The 25,960-nt window shown below is 52.0% G+C and overlaps 1 protein-coding gene across 1 annotated transcript; it reads left to right on the top strand.

Moving 5' to 3' along the window:
* Positions 1-938: 938 nt before the first annotated feature.
* LOC119096541 (sterol O-acyltransferase 1) lies at positions 939-25,737 on the top strand. Its single transcript, XM_037219448.1, has 12 exons — positions 939-1,073; positions 8,212-8,280; positions 13,079-13,206; positions 14,661-14,810; positions 15,293-15,438; positions 15,682-15,809; positions 16,090-16,244; positions 17,032-17,155; positions 22,982-23,068; positions 24,119-24,257; positions 24,845-24,981; positions 25,416-25,737. Exons 2-12 carry the CDS (start codon positions 8,236-8,238, stop codon positions 25,518-25,520), a joined length of 1,344 nt encoding a protein of 447 aa, XP_037075343.1. The 5' UTR covers positions 939-1,073; positions 8,212-8,235; the 3' UTR covers positions 25,521-25,737.
* Positions 25,738-25,960: the final 223 nt, after the last annotated feature.

Raw genomic sequence — 25,960 nt, 5'->3', positions numbered from 1 at the left:
GGGCTAGTGCGTTGCCCGTTCGCGTGGAGCCCCCCCCCCCCCCTTTCGGCGTTGATTGACTAATCTGACACGCGCCCGGTCGCAGCTCCAGCGAGCCCACGGAGCCGGCGCTGGCGGACAGGCGGCACGTGCCAGCGGCGCCGCTCCCGCTCCGGCGCGGCGTCGGCTCCAGTGTCCAGCCGTCCTGCCGTTGCGACACAGCAGGCGCCGCGGCCGTGTGACTGCCGGGTGCGCGTGTCCCGGAAGGGTGGCGTGCCCTCGCCGGGGACGCCTCTCGTGACGCAGCGTGCGCTGTGCGGCAGCGCCGGCTGCGCGGCAGCGTCAGCCGCCTGTTGTGCAACATCAGAATTTCCAGCCGGCGTTCTGAGGAAAGCGCCGCCACGGAGTGTCCGGCCTGATCCAGCCGCTGGTTGTTACGCCTCGGTGCAAAGTGGGCAGTTGCGGCTCCGTGGCCTCAATGTGGACGAGCCGCGTATGCGATGGCTTTCTGGGAGGGCTCCCCTCGATCAGTCCAGGAAAACCTGCAGAGCGCAGACGAAAATACGTATAAACGGCACGCGATCAGAGACAAACGCCGACCACCAGTGCTATCAGTGACGTCGCCGACAACTACGTCACAACAGCTTTACGCCCCGCGCTCGTGTGCGGATGTGACGTGGCAATCTGTGACGTCATATTCAGCGGGTTGTTGAGGACGTCGAGCCGTCAAACGCTGATGAAATATGACGCTGATGCTCCGCACGGCCTTTTTGCCCCGCTTTGCTTGCTTGTTTCCTGCTTGCCCCGCCGTAAGGTGCCCAGGCTGGCCGGCGCGCTGGACACCGGCCGGAGCGCAGGGGGAGCGCGCTGGACACCGGCCGGAGTGCCGGGGGACGGCGGAGCGCGGCCTGCCGCTGGCCTGACGCCCGCCGGCCGGTGTTTATCAGTGCGCGGCGAGTGCTCGGTGGGGAGGGTTGTGCCAGCGCGTCCTGCCCTGTCCGCTGCTCACGAGCCAGTGCCGGCGCAGTGCACGGGGTCTTGTGCCGCCCAGCGCTGCAGACGATAAATGATACACCCGCCGCTGAGTGGCGCAGGTCAGTGAGGACGGACGGATTGACCGGTGTGGTTTTCTTGGTGCACGCGGCATTGGCAAGGTAAGGTCCAGGAGTGCATTCATGGAGCGTGATCGCCTGCAGGTTAGCTTGCCCTCTTGCATGCTGTCCCTGCTTTCATGGAATATCACGTGGTGCATCTGGCACCGACATTCACTGTTATTGTTCAGAAGAAGCTGTTTGTTACTTCCGGGGGAAATATCTCGTCATTTGTATGCATTATTTAACGCCCTTTGTATATTGTCTCGCCAGTGAAGATGTTCTGGTGCAGCTTATTCTGCTATATTGCCATGTTCTACACTTGCGCTAGGGATGTTCAGATATGCGCTCACAACGCCACCTACTGAGCGAAGAGTACGAGAACCGGCCCAACGCAGTTTCCTGCGGCTGGGCCTGCGGACTGGTTTTACACGCGCCCATTCAAAATACCAGATATTTTAATTCATGGAAAATTGGTTGAAAATTATTTGGGAACAAGTTCAGTGACACCTAAATCTGACAGCATTGGCTTGATTTGCCTCTCCCAGCCAAAGCTGCGCACGGAATGTCTACTGCCTGGCGACGCCTCTGTATGTCTAAAAAGGTAAACCGGATGTACAAAGGACTTTGTTTGAGCTACGTAAGCAAATGGGAAGGACCTGTTGCAAATACGCTGAACTAGCCTGTTTCTTTCAAGCGCATTTAGAGCTCAAGTGAGCAGTTTAGCATACATGTAATCAAAAAATGGACTGCCTCAGCAAGCCGACCTTGCACCCATGGTGCGCCCGTGTCACATCTAGACTTTGTTCTCTAAAGACGGTAACCCTCACCCCTCTTTTTTCCCTCACGCTCCCTCCTCCATCTTCGAAGCGCTTCGCTTTTCCCGGGCGAGCTGCATGTACCGGCCATGGGTGGGCTGCAGTGTCGCTTAGCGGCAGGGGTGAAAAGCTACCGATTTGCAGGATGTGATCGGTGACAGAAGTATGGAGATCTTTTGGAGACCTTTTGAGCCATTCTGTGATAAATTCGTGAAAGTTGAAATCCATTTCAACAGACCTTCCCAGTTAGACCAAGCTTAAAGCTTAGTCCTAGTCTGCACTCGTTAACGCTTGCAGCGTGAGCTTGTGAAGACCACGTGACAAAGCATTGATGTTTCGCTGTATGAGAAAGTTGAGCCACAGCATGCTTCCAAAATAGTAAGTAAAATCAGGAGAATTTTTAGCAGGTTAAAGAGTTATGCTGCAAACTGTAATTAATCAGTGCTGCCGGCTCCAGATCAGTGGCGACACAGAGATTTTCCAATGCCTCTCAGAACAGTGTTTTCATGCCGTTTTCAGCCAGGATTCACTTCACACACTCCACAGTATAAACTAGCAAATAAGATGGCTTATTACTAGCTGTAAGAATCGTGGCTAGCTTCAGCAGCTTGCAACGAGCGCGATCAGTTTGCTGCGAGCCATGCCTTTTGAGACAGACTGCTCGGCTGGCTAGGCTGCCATTGGTTGGGCTCGCATCGTGAGAAGCTCACTGGCTCGAAGGACGAAGTTCATCGTCAGTTTCTGCTAGACGCTGTGCGGCTTTTCTAAGCATCTACCATGCAGGGCGTCCCTGGTAGAAGCGTTAGAAAGCCCTGCCGATCTTGGCGGGCCGATGTTTGTGAGCATCTCACCTGTATTTTCAGAGGTCAACGACGGATGTTAAAGCGACACATGTCGAGGATTAATCCGGAGGTTTCTGCTGCTGATTAGAACTGCAGCTTTAGGGTGAGAGGATTAGTATCGCCGGCGTAGGCCTCGCACACTACCCGCCGCACCGCGGATTTGGTGAACTGTGTGGTTGACAGACGTGAGATAACACGCTTTTTATTGCCATGATATTGTATATGGAGATAAATGAAGGGGCTAGAGGCGTTCAGAAATATCTTGCACATCTACTGATGTCTAGATTGTAGGGGCTTCGTACCAGATGCCTTTGACTGAGACCGTGTTATGGCAATAAGGTGGTGCAGCCGAAGCACCCAAAACCCGCCTCGAAGTGCGAGGCCTATGTCGCTGTTACCAGAATGCATGAGCTTGTTCAAATTTGTGTGATGCTAGCTTCACATGCCCGTAGGACCATTTTAATTGGCACATGAAGCAATACGGGGATACAGTTTTGCAAATCACATGGACGTGAGGGGACGGGCTCAAAGTCAAGGGCTCTGTCTTAAAGAGTTTTCGTTTGTTGCGAGGGTATCACCCATCTGTAGGCAGCACAAGTGGCTGCCACTCCACATCTAGGTTTCTGGGATAATTAATGGGCCTATTCCAGAAGGTGATCAAATCTTACGTCCTGACCAAGGATCGAATGTCATGTGTCCACATACTTAACTCGCGTGCATCCACTGTCGAGAGACGGTGATGATCCCCTGCGTGTCAGACCCAGGCATCGGATGCGGCACTTTGGCGCAGGTCACCACGCCTCTGGCATGGGGCAGGTCAACAGTGTTGCATCTGACACCGCCTTCGCCCTGGTCAGGTCAGCGGGATTGGTGGCCTGGTCCAAAACTGACACTTTGTTCGCCGGGCAGTCAGCAGCTCCGTTCCAGTGACTGGAATTGGCATGAACCAGTCCCCAGTTCAGGGTCACGTAGTGAGTTTGTCGTACAATGCGTGCACCGGTCTATATATTTCGGCTGATAGCGGATAATACGTATGAGATGGTTTGTAACACACACACACACACACACACACACACACACACACACACACACACACACACACACACACACACACACACACACACACACACACACACACACACACACACACACACACACACACACACACACACACACACACACACACACACACACACACACACACACACACACACACACACACACACACACACACACACACACACACACACACACACACACACACACACACACACACACACACACCACACATGCTGACTTTATTTTGGATCCGCCATGGACCGGGTCTCGTGGATACGCTTGAGGTCCCAGGCCGGCAGACTGTGCAAGTGCGCACAACCTCCCGCGCTTCCAAATAACGATCAGCTTGGCACACGCCCGTGAAGTTTCGGCGGATACCTCGCCAGCATGTTGTGCAATCGTGCCCAAACTTTTGGTATCCTCTGGGGCATTCAGTGGAGGTGTCTTGACGCAAAAACATGCCCCTAGCAGTTCTGGTTTCTGAGAAGCTGCTGTTGTCTATAAACACTGCTCGGCGATCCACGGCTGGCGCGGGTGACGGGCCGCAACCGACGATTTCGCGTACCGCGCGCGACGTGCTGACACAGCTACAGTTACATTAACGGATCCCTGCATCATAAATATGCGTATATACACAGCTGTTCCGTGTCACGTCAGATCATGATGCCGCACGTTAAGGTATGTTTAAGTTAAGAAAGTATAAATTTAAGGAAAATTTGATGTCTGACTTGGTTTAATGGGGTTAATTACTGAGTCAGTAGCATGCAACTTATTGCTAATTGCGAGATGTTATTGGGCCCAATTCACTGTTTTTCCGCGAGGCCCACTCTGTCCTAACTTGGAAATTCCAGGGGTCTCATCGAGCCCCCCCCCCCCCCCCCCTCCTCCCACTCCACACCTATGAAGAACAGCGAATCAAGGCATGGCTTAAACGCTCCGCAGTCCTACGCCAGCGCTTCCCAGCCCTGCGTTGGAACCGTGGCCTCTCCTGCGCCGGACACGCAGCCGCTCCAGTACCGAACATGAGCCCACTCTAGCCTGGACCCACTCCAGTGCTGGACACGCAGCCTCCCTTGTGCCGGGCATGCTGCTTCTCCTGTGCCGGACACGCGGCCTGCTCCAGTGCTGGACACGCGACCTCTCCTGCACCTGACATGATGCTTATGTGCACGCAGCAGTTCCTGTGTCGAAGGGTACGCCCTCTCCAATGCTGGATGACCTCTCCTGTGGCAGACACACGGCTGTTCCTGTGCCGGAAACACGACCGCCGGAATCACGCAGCTTGTAACATCAAAATGAGCGTGCAACTGATAGCAAAGTTGCGGAGTGATTTTTATGGATGGATTAAACGGTGCAGGAGCACTTTCTCCAACACGGGTATTGCCCATGGGGGACTTTGGGTAATGTATGAGGTTTGTTAAGTGTCATTTATGGCTGTGGTGCGGCCGCTGACCAAACACGTTCTCGCCTTCCTACGTATATGCGACGCCTTAGGTTTGAATCGAACCGACGTGCTCACCTACCTTAAGCCTGCTGCGTCGGTCACTATTGCACAATGAACTATGCCCCAACCACTGGGACTTTAACCATGGCCAGCAAATGGTACTTCAATACAAGTGGACACTTGGGAAACGCAAATATTCATTATATTTAAGACGCGCTGCACTTCATATGTTTTATGTGGGTTATCATTTTTAGAGTTATGTTGCAACATATTTTGCTCCAAATTCCGTCAGTGACAGAAAATTCACTTCTTCACCCTTGCCTAGCGGGAGTGCGAAAGTCTGCGCGTATCTCAAAGGGATCAATGTATTCGGTGGCGTCAGAGTTCATGTCGGGCAGCTGGTACGGTTGCGCCCCATCCCAGTCGTGATCTTAGCAGTGGACAGTCCCAACCCCGACGCTCTGACGGATCTCCACGACTCTCTAACGGATCATCCCGCCCCCCCCCCCCCCCCCCCCCCCCCCCAGCTTGCTGACGGATCACCGCGGCTTCCTGGAGGATTCCCTGACTCTTTGACAGATCCCCACGACTCCTTCACGGATCCCCGCGGCTCTCTGACGGATCTCCGCGACTCCCTGACGGATCTCCGCGGCTTCCTGACGGATCCCCCGACTCTTTTACAGATCCCCATGACTCCTCCACGAACCCCGCGACTCCCTGTCGGATCCCCCGACGGGATCGACAAGCATGGCAGAAGCATGGCGAAGAGTATTGCTTCCGGGTAAGCCCGATAGACGTTCCGCAGCATAACCCACCGGACTGTGCGTTGGACCGAAGCGGCCAAACCTCTGAGCAGCGGGACACTGCGGATTAAAGTTTGAGAGCCGCTCTTACAGTACGACTGAAATTTAACCTTGAGCCAATCAAGCCATGCGAAATGTATTGTGAGCTGCTGCATACCTGCATGATCCGAGATTGAGCGTCACCGCGTCATAAAAGTGCTTAAAAATTGGTCCAGCTACTTAAAGATTTGGCTTTGTCGCCCCAATGCATTGACTAGTTGTCCAGGGGAATGGCTCGTCTGCAGGTCTCTCGTCTGACCATGCTGTCAACGATATCCGTCAAGAGAACGTGTTTAGGAGGAAGGGCGGCCGTACCCGTTACCCCGGCGTCAGCTTTGACGCCAGCTTCAACGCCGATCTCTTCGAGTGGTCGAAGGAGTTTATATAACCGAGCCGCCGCTTATGACGTGACTGAGCGTCACTGAGCCGCAGACTGTGGGTCACACGTTACCCCACACCATATACACGGGCCGCAGGGCGAGGAGGGCGGCTCGTCGCGGGGGTTGGCGTCCGCACTCGTCGGACGGGACACGCGCCACGAGTAAATATGCGCAAAAATGCAGCGCCGGCGGAACGAAATCGCGTTTGCGTCAAAGCAGCATGTAGTTTTGAGACACAGCTGTAACCGCTGGTCGTCGGTATCGGTGTTCGTTCTGATAGCCCACTTGGTTAGTGCGCATGCCATCCCATCCCATTTGACCACTGCCGCGTTTCCAAAACTACCGCTTTTGAGGGCGGGGAGCTTAGAGCTTTTTTGGCCGGCACGGGCCGTTTCAGAGTTGTCGTATGAAGGACGAAGGCGGGTCGTGGGGCGATAATGCGGCGATCGTGGATGCATTCGTTGACAGGTTTCACCCCGCAAAGGGACCCACCTTCGGAGCTTTGTACGGGTCTCCTGAAGGGCTCCTGCAAGGGTAGACAACTGCGTCATCTTACGCTCACCCAGAGAGGCGTGGCATTGTGGAGATACAGGATGGAGCGCTCAGTAGGGATAACAAAGTCGATGATGACGTCTGTCTTTGAAAAATCCTCCGTTGGAGGTCACACGGACACACTATGGCTGCTCGACGGACGTGTAGACAACCCATTCTTCAAATAGGGTTAATAACGTCGGCACCCGTCCAGTGAGTCTAATACGTGTGCGTCAGATCAGTGGCGTGCGGTCAAATGTGTGTGAATGAAATGAAATTATATCAACCGCCTTTTCAGTGCGACCTTCCTATCCGCTTAGAAAACATAAAGAAAGTGTTTTTACAACCAGTTTTCCTTTTTCTCAATGGCAACGTCTAGCAGGCGGTAGGTTTTTGATGCGAAGCAGTTACCAGACGGGTGAATCAGGCCGACGGTGCAGCACCTATGTAACACAGGCCTCTTCTCAAGCACTTCCAAACGATTTTCCATGAAATTAACTTGCTCATGTTCCGTTTAACCGCGTATAAAACCAACCTGCAAGCCTTTAGAAGTGAGGGCTGCTTCCGGTACTTCGGTTACACGTTTGTTCAATAGATGGCGGTGCGAGTGGTTGTGTGAAAATCCCTATGGGAATTACAGAGAAGCTGTGTGGTTATTTTTGACAAAGATACAGAAACGACTTCCGTACTGAAATGGCATGCAAAGAAATTGAAAATCATGTCTTCAAAGAAAGTTAACATATAAGTTAAAGTTAAATTTTCAACGAAAATACTCGTCGGAAATCACGGGAAACCGACGAGGCCACCTTTAAAACTGTTCGTATCACCAAAATCATGAACAGTTGTAACAATGCAGAGCCATAGACCTCTCTATACCATCCGTAATGCCGCTACATCAGCTATATCCTCAGCTGTCACAATATTTTCATTATTAATTTGGGAACGCTCGTAAAAGCCTGCTGCGAGACCCATCCTAACAACAAGCACGTAACCCAGATAAGTGGCTTATCTTGCAGGCGTACCGATGCGGCTGCGCCCTAAAGCTTACATGACAGGAGGCATTAGACGGCCACGTGTTCAACACTGTGGGATGAGTTCTGTTGAGAGCAGTCGGCGCTCCAGCGACGAGATTGATGCTTCCTGGGTTCTCAACTGTTGCACTCTCGCGACAATCCCAGCGTTTTGTCGGGTACAACTGGGCATTAACCGGACGTCTGCCTTTCAGAACTACGTTTACGTCACAAAGAAAATGGAAAAGGGACTGGAAATTGAAAAGCTTCGTGGCCAGCTACAGGTACGTCTAAGACAGTGAAACATTCGAACCCACAGGACGTGACGCGGCCACTGATATCTGAACGGTCACTGACACACCACTCCCAGTATATCCGCAAAGCACTGGGGCCAGCAGAACAAGGGCAGCCAACCCCATTTCTGAAAAAAATAGCGTAAACGTGAGCTGCATGGAAAGAAAGAAGGTGAAGTTGCGCGCACCGTTGCCCCCAGTTCAGCAGATCGGACGCCACTTCAGCACAGCACCCCAGCACTGTACATAGCACGCCATAGGGGCAATTACTGAGCCGACTGAGGTGATCACGCAACCTGCAGGGAGGTGACTCATTCCAACCTTACAGTCAACGCACACTGAACAGCTGCAGCACAATGGCTCTAAGGGAACGAATATAGCCTGCTGCCTTTTTGTGGGGGGGGGGGGGATGCCGCACGCTGACCGAGCAAATGTTCGAAAGATACGTTCGTGTCATAGCTGTTCGCAAGCCGAAGCAATTTCGTAAAGGTGCGTGACGGCTGGTGTTCGGAAACGCTGATCTCGTGGCGGAAATGTTCGTATCACATGTGTCCCTGTCCGCGGATATTTATCTATGCAAATTATCCGTGCGATTTTTCGTAAAAACTGATGTTTTTATCGCGGTTGTTCGCCACGCGCGAGTCCGTTCGCAGCGCAACGTTTGTCGACACCAGTGTTCTTATAGTATATCTTTCTAAGCGTCGATGCTCGCGTTACAGATTTTCGTAAGCTCAAAAGGACCGACACCCTTCAGACATTACAACATGAGATTTGCAGGTTTTTAACGACCATTATGCGTGACGGTAGTGTACCAATCGAGGTTTGGTTAGTAAAGCAATGAAGATGTATGAGCGAGTGAAAGGAACGTTGGTTTCGGTCCGAATCTCACGAGACCGTGGTTATGACGTCACCTGCTAACGCTGTTTTTGCTCACGTAAGGTGCACGATTGTCCTTTTCGTGTTTATTTTTACCTTCTTTAACTGGAAAGGATGCCAAAACCCACCAGATGACTCTTTTTTTTGCATTTTGAAGACAATGTACTGGAGTAGCTGGGAGTAACTAGTAAATGGCTGCATGGAATGAACCACCGACGCAAATCATGTTACAGTGGTTGATTAGACTCTGTAAACCAACAGCAGTGAGAGGCTGGGTGGATTTTTTCTCCAGATGTATTGAGGGTTCTGTAGTACATTTAGTAGGGTACTCTGGGCGTATCTTTCACCAATGCGGTTTTAGGTTGATAATAGGAAGGGAGCATCTCTCACACCGCCGCGAACCGTAGCTGGAATCTCGTGGTGGAACCGGAGAAGTAGTCGAAGAATCCCTATTTAAGTGTTACCCTGTCTGTTTATCTGTCCAGAGGACAATCTCAAAACCTTTCAGGAGACATTGGTGCCCCAGTCTAATTTCTGAACGGTGCGACTCGGTTTTGAAAGATTTTTGGAAAGTAGCGGTCCACGCCATTCGGTTTGACGGCAGCTTCCGCGCCGGCCAATGGCGTTCTTGCTCCAAGATTGCCAGCGCGCAGGCTCAAAACATTCTACGTTTTTTCACTAGGTCATTCTGAAAGGATGGCCGTCCTCAGGCAAGCATGGGATTGCCTTTTTTATTTTTTGCCCATTTTGGTTAATATTTTTGAACACCAAGGAGACGTTTTATCCTTTTCCGGGCGAGGGATCCCGTGGTTAGAACACTAGAGGCACATATTTCCTGGTCAAGGGATGAAGGATAACTCCGTCTCAGCGCGGGATGCTTACCGGCTGTCATTCTGGCGACACAGGGCGGGGTCCTATGTCCATCCGGAGAGCCTTACAAGGATGCATCATGTATTGGTCCCCTCCCTAGCGCGAGAGGCCCTCTGACCCGGGCAGTTGACCCCGGATCGACGCCGGGGTCTTCACTGACGCAAAAAGATGCCTTATAGCCGCAGGGGTGCCATAACTGGCACAGAGAGTTCGATTTGGCTTCACAGGTCCTAGGCTGAAATGGGATGGGGGGTTCTTTCCGTACTGAGACCCCTGACTGTCACATTACCCTCACATTATTTCATTTTGAGCTTTCATCGTAAGCTCTCGCATCATCTTCCATTTTCGAGAGCCCGAACTAACGCAAGACGTCATGTGACATTTGGGGTCCCGTCCCCGTTCTCGTTCAGCAAACATCCTGCAATGTTGCAGGGTTCCGACCGACGCAAATCGCTGGCCTGACTTTGCCCCTCTTTTGGAAATGGGCGCCCGGGGCTCAGACCGACGCGGGCGGAGCCGGCTGTTCGCTGTTGGTGGTCTCTGGCCGTCATAGAGCCTAGATGCTGGCGCCGTCACAGGAGACCCCCAGTGGGTGCAGGAGTCGCTCTGATTGGCATTTGAAGGCCCGGCCTTACCGGCCAGGGCTCTTTATATGACCTTTAGTCAGGCTGTCGCAGGTTCGTGCCCTCCAATCGTGCCGTTCAACGTCAGTCGCGATGACTCTTTTGACCCCTTTTCGGCCCTTTCTACCACTGCTCCTGGTCGAATCTGGGCGCCTGATCGGCTCTGGGACCCCTTGCCAACATACTATCCCCTGACCGATACACGGGGCCGCGCATTGACTCAGGGTCCCCAACGTCTATTTCCTTGCGGCGGAAATAAACACTCAGACTCAGACCGACACGGAGCCTACTGTGCGGTACTGATGACGCCTGGCCGACATAGAGGCCGGTCGTCGATCCAGGGGGTCTCCGATTGCCTCAAAGCGCCCTCTGACTGACATTTGAGGGCGGACCCCTCCGGTCGGGGGTCCGTTAATACCACCTGCGGCCAGCTGTTCGGGCACTCAATCGAGCCTTTGATCGCCTGCCCCGAGGGGCCGAAGGGTCTTCGAGGGCTCGTGCCCCCATCAAGGGTCACCCACTGGTGGGTCGAGCCATTCGCGGTCATAGCCGCCAGATGGCTGCGTGCATAGTTTTGTTCTGGACGCGACGGCTCGTGCATGTTGCTGATCTGCACCACTATCTGTCGCACAAAGCTGTTTATTCGCTCGACGACCTGAAGTCTTGCTTCGCTACGTCATGGCACGAAAACCATGTGCAAAGGTTATGGGTCTACAAGAAAGGTGCATGTAAAAACCTGCCCTTTTTCTGAGATGACACTACTGCTGATGCGTTGGGTTCCGGGTATCAACATCAACCTCTGCTGAGCTATTACAAATCAAATTTATTTCAGCCCAGCCTTGCGAGCTTGCTGCCGTACGCACAAAACATCTTAAACAACCAACAGTGGCTCTGTCGCTTCGATGCCAGATCAGCAGTACTTCCTAACGTAGTGTAGCGGTCATTCGAACCTTCCAGACCGGCATCTTTTACCCCGGTCCGCACTCTCCCTCCAAGACTACTATAAGACTGGGTGCGCTATATGTTCCGCACTCTGAACCCATTTCTTCTCACACTCCCCTCTCTTCCACGGGAAATCTCCAACTCTAGCTGCAGTCACGTGTCGCGTCGGAGTTTTGCTAGCACGCATATTTGCGGCCTTAATGTCTAGACCGTTTTAGTTTTATCCAGAGATGTTTTGTTTTGGGGAGGTTTTGCACGTGGAAGTTTTGCCGTGTTGGGGCTATGTCGCGTAAACGTTTCGAGGGTTTGTTCTGGACGATTTTTCCTGCAGACGCTTAATCGCATGGGAGGTTTTATGGCAGAAGTATTGTGCGTAGAACTGATCATATGTGAGTGTGCATAAGTAGCTTTCTAAATGCTTGAGCATTTAGATAGCTACTTATTACACGTTTGTGTCGTGTTGGAATAATGCCGATGGGAGTGAGACCCTGTATGCCAGGTACGGTCATCCGGCTATTTCACCGCCAAGTCCCGTGGTCCCGTGACGTCATCGGTCTTCCGTAATATTGGTTTGAGAGCTGCGCCACGAGGTGTCCAGGAGTCATCTGATCGAACAGGAGATGATGACGTCAGTGGAATAAGTGGCCTTATGACTACCGACAGGACGACAGAGGACTGGGTAGAAATGTCTGAGAAATTTCGTAACGTAATTGCTTTATATTTGAAGTTTTTTCGGCAGAAGTGAACCTGTGTAGAACTTTGTCGGGGGAAGCATTGTTATTTAGGAATAATCGGCTTTGAAGCATTGTCTGTGGAGGGTTGGTGTGCCTGAGTGTTTTGTTTGTAGATGTTTGTCGTGTAAAAGTTTGGTCCGTGGTAGTTTTTCAGCGGCAGTGTGGCGTAAAATTTTTGCTTGTAGCCTGTTGTCGCGTGACAATTAGATTGTGTAGGGACTTTATTTGAAGGATTTGTGACATGATAGATTTATCATCAATGCTTCTGCCCGTAGCAGTTTTACGGTGTCATCGATTTAAAAGGCAGATACAGCCCCTGAAGGCCTCAAGGGCCGCTGAAGGCAGGACGCATAATAATTGATATCTGCCAAGAGCATTCTCAGGGCTCAAGTTACGAATATCTATCACACGGTCATTTGCATTTGCGAACATTTGCATAATAAACATCTGCGATACGAGCATTCCCGTTCACAAGCACGCATGCATAAGCGCGTGGAAACTTTAGCATTTGCCCGCATTAGCTCTACGAACATTAGTAATAGCGAACACCTGCGATACGAACATCTGCGGTTTAAATATTAGCATGCATGCCCATTAGCGCTCACGATCATATGCGTAACGAACTTCCGTGCTCGAGGTGTGATGCGGTCGGTCTGGTGGGACTCGTACTGCGCGGCCGCTAGCCATGCCGGCCGTGGCCGAGAGTGCCGGCCCGGACTGAGACGTCGGCTGTGTGTGGCGCAGGAGCTGCAGGGCCGGACGGTAGCCGAGTTCACCAGCCACCTCTCCGGCCTGATGGAGCGGCACGTGTCCGGCCTGCAGGCGACCGCCGCGCCTCCGCTCGCGAACGGGCACGTCGCCGGCTCCAGAAGGTGACTGACGCCACGCACGTGGCCAGAGTGTGAGGCGCAGCTGCACTGCTGCTGTGTACAGTGGGTAACTTGTGAGGGAGTGAAACAGGCAGACACCAATGCTAATCAGCCTACAAAAAAACAGTGAATGTGTCTGGTACACCAAAAACAGTTTCCTTGTTGTTCTTGAAATGAGCAGAACATTATGACGTCAAAAGCAGCTTTCAACCCGGTACATTGTGGACACACTGGAATATTTCACCTAACAGATTTGATTCTCTTATAAAGGCATGGTGCATAAAAGGGGAAATGGTACAACATGGGTTAAATAAACGGTATGTAATACACTTGGGCCATGGTGAATTTTTCGCTATATGGTGCATGTCTGCCATGGGGTCTGTGATGTCAGCCATGCCTACCATTGGGCCTAGGGGTCCATCCCATGGGGTTCCATTGCACCCTTAAGACACAGATATATCAGCATATGGTCCTTATCCTTTCGTCCGCATGTGTCAGACCAGGCCACTTGGAACAAAACCGTCTTTGTGCGTCTCGGACCACATGCAGTGAACGTCAGATATAACCCATTTCGTCGACCGTGTTGTGCCGTTTAAATTATATGTTTTGCTGTGAATCACAACACATTTCAAGCTTCTCACATAATTACAGCTAAGGCTTGTAATTGACACTGGAATGCAAGTTCAATGCAATGAAATGAAATAAAATGAACAAATTGTGCTGCAGAATGCAAAGCCTTGCATTGCCCGCGGCAAAGCAATTTTTAACCGACAAAAAATCAGCAATATTTCTTCGAAACTCCCGGAACGTAAGCTGAAGTCGATGCGATGCGGGTAGCAATCTGGTTGGGGAGGGGGGGGGGAGGGAGTTTAGGTGAGGTCAACGTTATCGACTACGTCCCACCACAACTGATTTTAGAAAGTGACATTAACTTTTGCCTGGACCGCAATATGTGTCAGTTAATAAAGTCTAATTTTGTCGTGAATTGGTGTTTTGCCGGGGGCGAGACAGCTATTCGTAAGCGAAAAAGAGGTAAATGAAAAATAGAAAATTAGCGTATGCAGCAATTTTTTGTTTGCTGGTTTGTCAGTCTGGTATAAAATTTCGTGATTTGGGTGTGGAGGAGTGCAAAGATGGCGGGAAAGAAATCACCAATGGTGCTCTTTAAACTAGTGACAAGTCATTCATGGCGATTCTTCTGGATTCCATCATGACAAGTTCGATCTCAGGAAACGCTATTCGATAACTAAACGCTGTTCGACACTTTTGTGCTTTTAATTCATGGTTCACGACGGTTACGACCCACACAATCCACACGCCAAAGCCTCACAAGCCGCAGCCTAGTGGTCCAGACAATACATCCGCACAACCATCAGGCAGGCGCCAGAATAGCACCTTACATGACTTGCTGTGCGCGCGACCTTTCTCAGTTATGAAATGACCTGATCGCTTGACAGGGATCACGGAAAACGGTTTGTTCCGCGGGAGTCTCTGCTTACGGAGCTGTTCCACATCAGCCACATCCGCACCATTTACCACATCTTCGTGGCCATGCTGGTGCTGCTTTTCACGCACGCCATCCTGATCGACATGGTGGAGCACGGCACGTGAGTGTGGCGTTTGTATGGTGACGCAGTGATAATGGGTCACCTGAAACATGTCTTGGAAATTCGGCGTCATGCAATCCAGATCAGCCTTTCTGTCATTAATTCATTTACCGTGCGTATGTTTTCCATTGCCGCGCCACGATACGTTGGGCATTTGCTTACAGCCTGTCGTTGATAATCGACATCTGCATAAAGCTGCCGGCGTTCTCGGGGGCGAGTGCGGTAGTCGCGTTATCTCCGTATAACTGCCGACACTGCCGGCGCGGCCGTGTGTCCGTCAGGCTGAGCCTGAACCCGAGCCTGCTGGTGTGAGCGTTTGGAGGTGTCCGAGTGCCGTGTGTCCGGCAGGCTGAGCCTGAACCCGAGCCTGCTGGTGTACGCGTTTGGAGGTGTCCGAGTGCCGTGTGTCCGGCAGGCTGAGCCTGAGCCCGAGCCTGCTGGTGTACGCGTTCGGAGGTGTCCGAGTGCCGTGTGTCTGACAGGCTGAGTCTGAGCCCGAGCCTGCTGGTGTACGCGTTCGGAGGTGTCCGGGTGACGGCCGAGACCTGGCTGCTCATGTTCTGCTCCGTCATCTTCCTCGTGTACCCGACCTTCCACTTCTGGGCCACACACCGCTCGTCCAGCCCAGGCAGGTGACGCAGCGGCGGTGTCACTGACGACCTGGCGCCACTGACGACCTGGCGCCACTGACGACCTGGCGCCGCTGACGACCTGGCGCCACCATTAGCGGATGTCGACATGACGCTCTTGGTAGTCTATAGATAGACTCTTGACGCTCTAGACAGATAGAGTGTTCGTCTGTGCTCTATTTTAAGTCCGGATACGCGCTGCATCTTTTTGAAACGTTCATAACCCGGTGCCCGCGTTGCAGTGTTGTTCGACTGGCTGTTTTCCTCCACGTTCGTGGCGTACTGTGGCTGTCTGCTCTACCTGCCTGCTGTCGTGGTAATGCAGCACAGGCTGCCGCCAGCCTCCTCCTTCATCGTTCTACTGGAGCAGGTTTGAAGGTGTTGGGCTGGGTAGTCGCAGCTTTTCAGACCAGAAACTTTGCTGTGCCAAGTTGTGCGAGAGGACTTGCACGGTGAAAAGCGTGCCTTCATTACTTTTGCAGCGGAGCATAAACGCCAGGAGTCCAGACGGTTAGCCTCGAGTGTGCGAATGCAACGACAGAAGCAGCAAATTTTACTTCACTGAAATGCCTTCTGCCGTATCGAACATCTTGCAGCATTACAAACTGACGCATTTTTGCTAAATCGTTGCATTCTTCTTTTATTCACAGATTCGTCTATTCATGAAAGTGTATGCGTTCGTTCGTTCCATTGTGGTTCGGGCAAGAGCCCCTGAGACGAAGGACTTGGACAGATGTCCCAACTTCAGCACATTCCTCCTCTTCATGTTCGTACCCACTCTGGTGTACAGGGACAGCTACCCCAGGTGAGACTTGGTATTGAGCTCCGGCTTTCTCGGCAGCAGCGTGCACGTATGTTTTCTCCTTGCTGCAACAGTGCAGCTAATACGCTTTCATTCGTGTTCATGAACATGTCGGCAGCGAGCTCGCCGGTGTTGAAATTCCCGGTGTTGGTGCGCCTGACACCAGCCAGAGTGCAGAACTTGTCGGATTCCGCTCCTGCTGGAGGCGAATGTCACCCGTTTGCTCGCTGGCGGACGGGCGGGCCTCTCGACGCAGGCTCTCGAACCACGACATGGGCCTTGCACGATGGCGTCCTAGAGCCAAACCATAGATCACACACATGATTGAATGTCATTCCATTCATTCCAATGATCAAATGACATTCCAGCTGGAAACTAAGCTTGTGCCACGCCTTTCAGACGCCGAACGGTATCCAGCCCTGGTTGTTGATGGCCGGCCCTCCACCCGTCAGGATGGGGCGATTGATGTCGCTCCTGTGATAACCCCTGCACTGCTCAGGACGGGCCGGGCGATGCTGACCCTGTGACCGCCCTTCCGCCCCTCAGGACGGACCGGGTGCGTTGGGGGCGCGTCGTGCTGCACCTGGCGCAGGTGGTTCGGTTGCGTGGTCTACTCAGGACGGGCCGGGCGAGAGGATGCTGACCCGTGACCGCCCCTCGCCCTCAGGACGGCCCCGGGTGCGTTGGGGCGCGTCGTGCCTGCACCTGGCGCAGGTGGTCGGTTGCGTGGTCTACCTCAGGACGGGCCGGGCTGATGCTGACCCTGTGACCGGCCCCCTCCGCCTCTCAGGACGGACCGGGTGCGTTGGGGGCGCGTCGTGCTGCACCCTGGCGCAGGTGGTCGGCTGCGTGGTCTACAATCGTCCTGTTGGAGCGCTTCTTCCATGCCGCCCTTCCACAGCGGTACGGTCTGGGTCCGGTGACCCTGCGCCCACCTGGTGGTAGGCACGTGTTCCGGGCAGCGTTATGCCCAGGCATGACTCTGAACTACCTGTGCGGCTTCTTTCGGCTCTGCTGCACGCCCTGGATGAACGCCTTCGCCGAGATGACCCGATTCGCCCGACCGCATGGTTTCCTACCAGGTGAGGGCTTGGGCGCGCGGCAGGACTGGCGGACGCGGACCTGGGGTCGCCCAGGCGGCCATCGGACTCGCGTGTCAGGCGTGGTGGCTGGGGAAGCTACAAGAGCTGGAGACCTGGGAGTGGGAGGACGAGGAGCTGGAGAACGACCGGATCTAGGCGTGGATCGAGGCTGGGGTCGCAGGGAACGGCCAGTACTAGGAAGTAGCTGAACGTCCAGACACCTGTGCGGAAGCCAACACGCCAAATGGCGTGGCGTGCACATGGCTAAGCCCGGCTAAAAGCGGAGTTTTTAGGATTTGTTTAGCTTTCGCTCAGAACCCTCCCGTCTAGATCCGACCAGGCCATGCTTGGATCTGGGTAAGGGAATGGGAATTCGAATCGGTCCCGCGTCATATTCGGGTAGTGTGCCGCGCACAAATAGGGTGAAGTGCCCAGTGTTGCCTAAATATGATACCCCATCACTTATAGCATTTTCCCTTCATCCGTGAGTTACTCGATATGCTAAACATCTAGTGAAGCAAATTTACGTCTGGAAATAACGTTTGGAGACTACTAGGCGGGCTGTTTATATGGCGTGCGTTCTGTTCAAGAGGTAATCTATTCCTTATGTTTGAGCTAAAACCGCACAATGGGATACTGCTTAGTCGTCCGCAGCTAGAAGTGTTTCATTGAACGTCCAGCCAAGTCTAAAACTGCCGTAAGCAAAGACCCAATACTTTTGTGTGCATCCACTATGGGAAGTAAGTTGGGGCAATAAGATTGAAAAGCCACCTGAGGTATATTGAGGAATTGCAACCAATCTCGGTCTCTGAAGTCTTGATTCTTGGTAGCGTCAAGCGATCGATGCAGAATCTGCAGTTTTGTCAGTAGCTCTATACTGGTGACGTCACCACCTTAACTTTGGGAACGTGCGACGTCAAGATATTCTGAGTCTGACACATGCTCAAAACAGCCTCAAACAACGGGACGAAAAGCCACCACATTTTTGCAGTTGGTGTATGGTTCTATAAGTAAGTTGCATCATGCCGACGATGCAAACATGGGCCGCTCCAAAAAACTTTTGCGCTCCTTCCCATCAAAAGAAAGTGGCTCGGAACACCCTGCACGGCTTGCATAAAAACATGCCTGTGTCGGAGCCGCCTCATGCAGTTTAGCACATCTAGCAGGTTATTCCACGTAAACTGAACCAATAGAAGTGCGATTTAACATTCTCAGATCTGAGCGAAACCTGGCGTTGAAGGTTTGTTGTGTTTTAATTGTGGTTCTGAGGCCTCAAGACCACAGCGCCCTGCTCTTGCCCGTCGTTCATGACGTCAGAAAGTGGCATAATGACTGAAATATGCTCAATGAAATGAATGTTTTGCAACTGCATCGCAGTTTTGCCGGCGCAGAAAAGATGATATTAGCCAATACAATATTTGGGGTGATGAAATAAAGAAAATGTTTGTTCACCCCCAAAATGTAACTTCCAAATCAGATGTCACCTTGGAGTCGTCTGTACAGACCTCGACGCGTGGAATCGCAGTTCAATTCCGAACCATCAGTAAATCAAATCATCCGCAAATCATCAATACAAACTTGGCGACTCCCCGTGCGCTCGCACAGTGCAGATGCGATCGCAGCCGTGTGGACTGCCTCAGTGCGACACTCCGGACCGGCCCGGGCCCGCGCGCCGATGCCGGGTCATCGCCGCCCGGGCCGCGCGCCGATGCCGGGTCATCGCTGCCCGGGCCGCGCGCCGATGCCGGGTCGTTACCGCCTGGCCCGGCCCGTCCCCGATGCTACCGGCAGTGGTCGGCCCCTTTCCTCGCTGGTCCGGACAGACGGCTCCAGACGGCTGGAGTCATTGTTCGGAAGATGACAGCGTCACATGATCATCCTTCTCCCTCACGTCAAAAGGCATCGGCCGTCTCAGCTGGGACTTCCGGCGTGGGCCTTGCCTATGTGGACGGTCCTTCGCGCGTGGCTATCGTGGTCCATGAGGTGCTCGTGCACTTGAAGATCCAGAATTGCCTTAAGCGGTTGACTTGAACCATGAAGTTGCCAATACAAGGCTGTGACTCGTAACTAAAACACTACTAGCCACCCTTTGATTCGTGGGCCTGCATTAGCCGCTGAGGACCGTGAGGGCAAAAGAACACACATCATAGGATATCCTGATGTTGCTCCCGTTAGCCTTGAGACCACTGTGATGTGTATTCGCAGGACTAGCGGCGCTCATTCAGCTTGTGTTGGGATCCGTTACCAGAATCCGAAGATTATGGTGGAAGGAATCGGCCATCGCGTCACTTTCTGGGATTTGATTACGACAACAGCGTCTTCAGTCGAAGTCATCCGTGCATGATTGGAATTCGCGACGATCGTCCCAGAGCGTTGTCTTTAAAATGTTTTGGAAAGCGTAGCAATATTTGGCTGAAGCGAAAGAAATTGAATCAAAACGGTGGGTAATAACTGACAGGATTTGTGTGATCACCGCCCGCCAGTGTAAGAAAAATTATTGGCAGCATTCCGGTGTCTATTACGGCATTGCCACGGCTTTACTTTGTTTCGTGGATTTTGTAACAAATTCTTTAAATAATGAAGTTGATTCCAAAGCATGTTACTGAGCATTCATTAAAATGCTAGCAGTCATTATTTAATGCGATTTGTTGCGACATCAGGGTCTTCAAAATTGACTGCATTCTGGGGCTGCTCAAAAGTTGTCAACATGACCACGTTTTGTTTGTCACAAGTGCATGATCTGGTTAGTACAGATGAGCCAAAATGCATAGCATAAGGGGGAAATGTACATTTGAGGATTCATTGGTTAGCAAGGTTTAAGTAGCACGATGGTAGATGTGTCTTTCTTTGCCTAATATCGCTTCGTTTTGGGCCCCGAGGAAAGTTATATGACGTCACATGACATTTGACTGACGATTTGATTTGACTGACTGATTTGACGTCACATGGCTTTTCGGAGCTATTTTATGCTTCGTTTACATGCACATCATTTGGTTGTTTTGGGTTTTTTTATTGTTGCTTCCACCACCATATTCGTGAACAGACAAACGTGTGAAATCAAATTTAATCATATCTAATTGGTACCCTTTGAGAAATTCCGTCTCAGGCTTCCGGCTGGTCTTAAAGTTCAGCTGTCCCTCCTCATTAACCTGGCTTACATGGAAGCCACACTTCGTCTTTATGTGGATCACATCGGATTCAACGCAGTGAGTGGTAGTTGCTTTCTTCCGCAGGACATACCCTGACGCACTGAGGCCATCACGGCGCGGGACCCTCGGCGTAATGAGGCTTAGTCGCTCTCTTGCACGCCTAAACCACTGGTGACACAGTGACCAGACCGCACGCAGCTACCTGCCTCCTCAGTCCTAGTTTGTATGACGCAATATCCAGCGACGACAGTCAAGACGACGACAAGACTGACTGAAGAAGTGAAGCTGAGGCGTCCGTGCGCCGCTAAGCGCTCGCTCAACCATTGGTTATGATTCGCGTCATAGATTATAATTTTCCAGGACAGTGCACCTGACGCTGCGAAATGTCCGAGTCGGTTTAACACTAAGTGGTTTTAATAAAAACAAGGCAACAGTATAAATATACTGCGACCTATTGTTGAAATGCTATTGAAATTTCGACACATAGTCGAGTTTGGATTATCATAATTTCTATTGAAATTTAAATGCCAATTGAATTGAAAAATGCAGTTTGTTTCGTCCGTCCTGTATTGCTGCCTAAGAATTCGCATTTTCAAGTGAAGGTTTCACCGATATTTCTCCACTTCATTACGTTGTTCAGGCAGACCTGCGCACTGAGACGCAGAGTGAAACTCGTCATTGTAATCGTCATTTCATTGTCTCCAATAGCCCCCCTTGAATGTAGCCCCTTGTTCAGGTCGGGAGCGCACATCCCTGAGGCAGCCCTGAGCTTCATGAACAAGAACTCTAGAGAGCAGCGTCTTGGCTCTCATTGACTGACGTCGTTTTTGCATCTCTAGGAATCAAGCAGATTCGTATTACTGGCCCGAGAGCCAATTATAATCAGCCACGTGAGCCATATGTCGGAGACCCCGGCACGAAGGTTTGTTGCGGAAGTTACTCTGAGTTTGGCGTCCTGGCATGCTCCTGTTATTTAAGCTGCCAGAATAGTGACACGAAGACACTGGCCAACACTGAGCTTGTGTGCAGTGCCGACATGACAGCCCGCGCGTCTCTGTGTGTGACGGTTCGAAGAAATAACACATGTATGCCTTAAATGCGCCCTGCTTCAGCTAGGCTGGTGGCCGGTTTCTATGCCAGATGTCATCAACATTTGATCGATTTATTGACGGTAACTGTCTTGCTGGATATCTATCCTACGTGCAAAAGCATTCAATTAGAACTGGGCGGAATTTAAGCCAACTTCGTGCGATGTGTATCGATGATTATTGTTTGCCGGCTTACCATTAATCGTCCCAACGATATTGTTTTCGGCACCAAGCGAACATATGGAATCAGTTAATCAGAAGATCAAGCCAATTCCTGTCAAATAACTGACGACGACCGCCCTCCGTGTGATTTATTAACGCCTTACTGAATGTGAAAGCAAACAAAATACGTAATTTTCCCGTCTGGCTCACGCGACTGGCTCAGCCTTCCAGCACGGTTTTTGACCGCAATGCGGTGCACTAAACCGGTGATATAGAAGAAATGGCAGCGTACGTTATCTTCAAAACCAAACTTACATCAGGTACCTTGCACGTCCCAACATATATCGGGCCGTATCAAATCGGGAAGTCTAGCATTTTTGCCAGCAATTTGAAGTGAAGATTTGTGCATACGTTACCGATCACGGCACCAGGGCTTGAATAGCTGATTTGATTACGGTTCCCTTGCACCACGTTGATTCCTCGCTTGCATTTCTCGCTTCCTCTCTTATAATCAGGACCTGCTCTAGCGCCTAATGTATTTAAATCAATTCCGCATATATACGTCCATACTTTCGGCGCTAATTTACACGCACGCACTGCGACTTCATATTATCCATATTCAAGATGCCCTATGTTTAGAGCAGGAGGCCCGTTTTATGTACCACATGGCCGGGGTTCCGGATCAGGATGCGGTTTTGGGATAGCGAGGCCACTTGGCTAGATCTGGAGGCCCTTCGTGAATCGTAAACATCCTGGTCTGGATAAAAAGGCCCCTCTATGCATCGGGAGGCTCTTTTCCGGAACAGGAGGCCATGTTTTAAGTCAGCGAGGCCATTTGTTGGATAATTATAGTTCTTTTTTTCGGATATGATTTATGTAGCAATCTGATCAGGGGGCATAAGCCCTCGGTGTTCTTTTCCCTTGAATATCGCACTGCACGGGAGGACCCCTGCGGGGAGGCCCCATTTTGTCCAGGAGGCCCCCGGAAAATCCTACCCCCTTACTCTAACTCAAAACTGTGGCACCGCCCCTGTTTCTCATAAAATAATGTTGAAGAGCTTATGGTTATTAAACGAAATCCTCAAAACAACGAAATATTTATCTCTAGAACCACATCCAGCGTTTATGCCGTTTTTATGACGATTTGCGCGCATGCTGGTGTTTCAAAGTTTTATCGGTTGGTTACGTGTTTGACTGAGCATGAAGCCTTTGGCGATGTGTGAGTTGGATTCTAACATTCGCTCGCGTATGTTCCTCAGGACTGGTGGAATGTTACCAACTACGCCAGCTTCTACCGCACGTGGAATATTGTGGTCCACGACTGGCTGTATGAATACATCTACTCGGTGAGAACTGCGCCGAAGTGCAGCTGAACACAGTTTGATTGCGTAGCTTTCTGTTTGTTTGAAAGTTCTCTTAGGCGTGTGAGTGATGCTGCAACTAATGAGTCTGCGAAAGAATCGGGTGCATAGTGGGGTTTTCAAGCAGGCAAAAAACTGGAAAGGCTTCTTGGCTGGAATGCAAGGTCAAAATCTGGCTTATGTTGACAATGGTTGAACAACTTCCACCAGCCACCTCACCACGAAATAAGCATTGTGAGATCGCGTACTGAAAATATTTTGTCTTCAGTATGCTAGGGTGCTTTGGTTTAACGACGACATCAAGCAATTATTAGGACATGTGGTGAAAATGCTCAACGTTTCAAAGCAGTGTCCAAGTTCACGAGTGATGGCTGATGCTGATATGTGACCATGAGCACGACCTTGAAACGTTGGCGTGTTTCATGATGCATCCGAATGGCTGCTTGATATCGCCGCATAACCAGTACCCCTGGTAACGAATTGCCTTTAAAATGGCAAAGACTGTATTTTTACCGTGACTCAAACAAGTAAAAAAAAAAACGGACGTTTTGGAAAAACTTTTCGTTGGTGGCTTGTCGAATTTAAGTAGAAAAGGTACAATCATTGTCATGTTAAAGATCATTCTTGAGCTAACGATAATTTCGGCAATGTCATGGACCCTGCGAAGATTACTGGTGCTGAAAACCCCGGAAGCTACAGGTCTTGCTTGTCTACCTTAAGTACGAAATGAACATTTCAATCTGAATATGAGTGACTTTGCACGTGATGTTCGCTGACTGACCGGGTTTTAACTCACTCCATTTCATGAACATGAACCATACCGAAGAGTTAAAGATAAGAGACACTTGTTCAGCTGCCAAGGTTCCATTGGCAGTTGCTGACATTTGCAGCTGTGCGCATGTGCAACATGTAACGGAACAACCTGCGCCACATTGTCAGTGAGTGAGCTGTTTGTGAACATGACGGGTCTGTACAGCACTCGTGAGCCGGCGGCTGGAGTACGGTGGTGAGCTGTACGGTACCCCTGATCCGCAGGACGTGGTCCGGTACCGCGGCAAGCTGATGGCTACGCTGGCCGTCTTCGTCGTCTCGTCAATCGTGCACGAGTACACGCTCATGTTTGTCTTCAACTTCTTCTTCCCCATACTGTTCCTTCAGTTCGGCGTGTTCGGCGGTGAGTGCTAGCTACTTGTGAAACTGTGGTTACTCGAAGGCTGCCTCTGTCGAGGACGCGATGCCTGCGGACTGAATCTGTTGGGGACGCCATGCCTGTGGACTGAATCTGTTGGGGACGCAGTGCCTGTGAACCGAATCTGTTGGGGACGCCATGCCTGTGGACTGAATCTGTTGATGACGCGATGACTGTGGACTGAATCTGTTGGGGACGTCATGCCTGTGGACTGAATTTGTTGGGGACGCCATGCCTATGGCCTGAATCTGTTGGGGACGCAGTGCCTGTGAACCGAATCTGTTGGGGACGCAGTGCCTGTGAACCGAATCTGTCGCGGACGCGATGCCTGTGGACCTAGTCTATTGAAGACACGATGCCTGTATGCTTGGTCCGCGCAAGACGCAATGCCAGTGAACGCCATCAGGTGAGGGAGTGTCCATGACTGTGTTCGGAGCACAATGCCTGTAGACTGTGTCCGTGTTGTCTCGTCGATGGCGGCACGCATCATCTTTTGAGATCTGTTGACACGCCGGTGGGGCGCGGGCCGCGCCGGAAGCGTACGCCTGACCTCTGACCTCGCTTGTGCGCAGTGCTGCTGCATTTCATGAACGTGCGCAGCGCGGCTGGCAACGTGCTGCTCTGGATCACCCTGTCGCTCGGCGTTGGCATCGACATGACTTTTTACACAGCCGAGTGGTACGCCCGACACAACTGCCCGCAGATATACGTGAGTGCTGCACGACGCCGCTCTGCTGACGAGCGTGACGTCACCGGTAGGCGTGACGTCACCGGCGTGTACAACCAATGTAACTGTCCGACGGTGTGTGACGACCGCCCACTGGCTCCTCGCGAGGAGTAAAAAGGCCAAAGAACCCTCTGAGCAGAATGATTCCAAGAAAGCTTGAAGCCTTATATTCGTTTGATTACGGTTGATAAAAACGCCGGCAGACATTCGGCTTGAGAATAGCGCGGCGTAACCGATAGTCGCCAGAACATATCTCTCATTCTTGTGAACGATGCCTCCAAAACTCCATGCTGCCGGCCACGAGTCATTATGATCCTTCTGACGGGCAGGATCATCTGGCTCCGTTTTCGATCGCAGCTGTGTTGTTTGTGGCTGAACCCCGCAAATAGACGTGAGCGTGGTGGCTTTGCCTGCAGGACAACGTCTATGCCGACTTTTTCTCATCAAGAGCGCTGTCCTGCTGGTCAAGGAACATCACGGAGGGCGTCCTCGGCGAGTCCACAGTCCCGGCCCCCGCGTGACGAGTCCCGCCTCCGCCACTGCGTCTGGCCTGCAGATGGCTACGAGGGTCGGCCGACGTAAGGCTGCAAGCGACGGGATCACGTGCCTCCGATGGAAAGTTTCGGTACCAGAGCTTCACAGCGCGCGCACAAGAGGCCACTGCTGTCTGCCGCAGCGTGAGCGGGCGCCGGTGGCTGGGGATGCGTGGCCACATCGGGAGATGGCGCTGTGGCCGGGCGTCGCCGGTCGCTGCCGGGCTCGCGCCCGCCGCACCATTTGTAAACAATGGTGCACAGCGCGACGGCGGCGCGCCTCCCAATGAGCTGCGGGAGCGGCGACAAACAGGGTGGCGGCGGCGCCGTGGGACCTGGCCGCGCCGCCCGCGCCTCCAGCGCCGTGCGTCACTGGCCGCTGTTGAGATTGGCTCTCCTGGACGCTCAAGTAAAACGGGCGCCGTGAG

Source organism: Pollicipes pollicipes, unplaced genomic scaffold (assembly GCF_011947565.3).
Source record: "Pollicipes pollicipes isolate AB1234 unplaced genomic scaffold, Ppol_2.1 Scaffold_4295;HRSCAF=5057_pilon_pilon_pilon, whole genome shotgun sequence".
Classification (NCBI taxonomy): Eukaryota; Metazoa; Arthropoda; class Thecostraca; order Pollicipedomorpha; family Pollicipedidae; genus Pollicipes; species Pollicipes pollicipes.
This window is presented reverse-complemented; position numbering and strand designations above follow the sequence as displayed.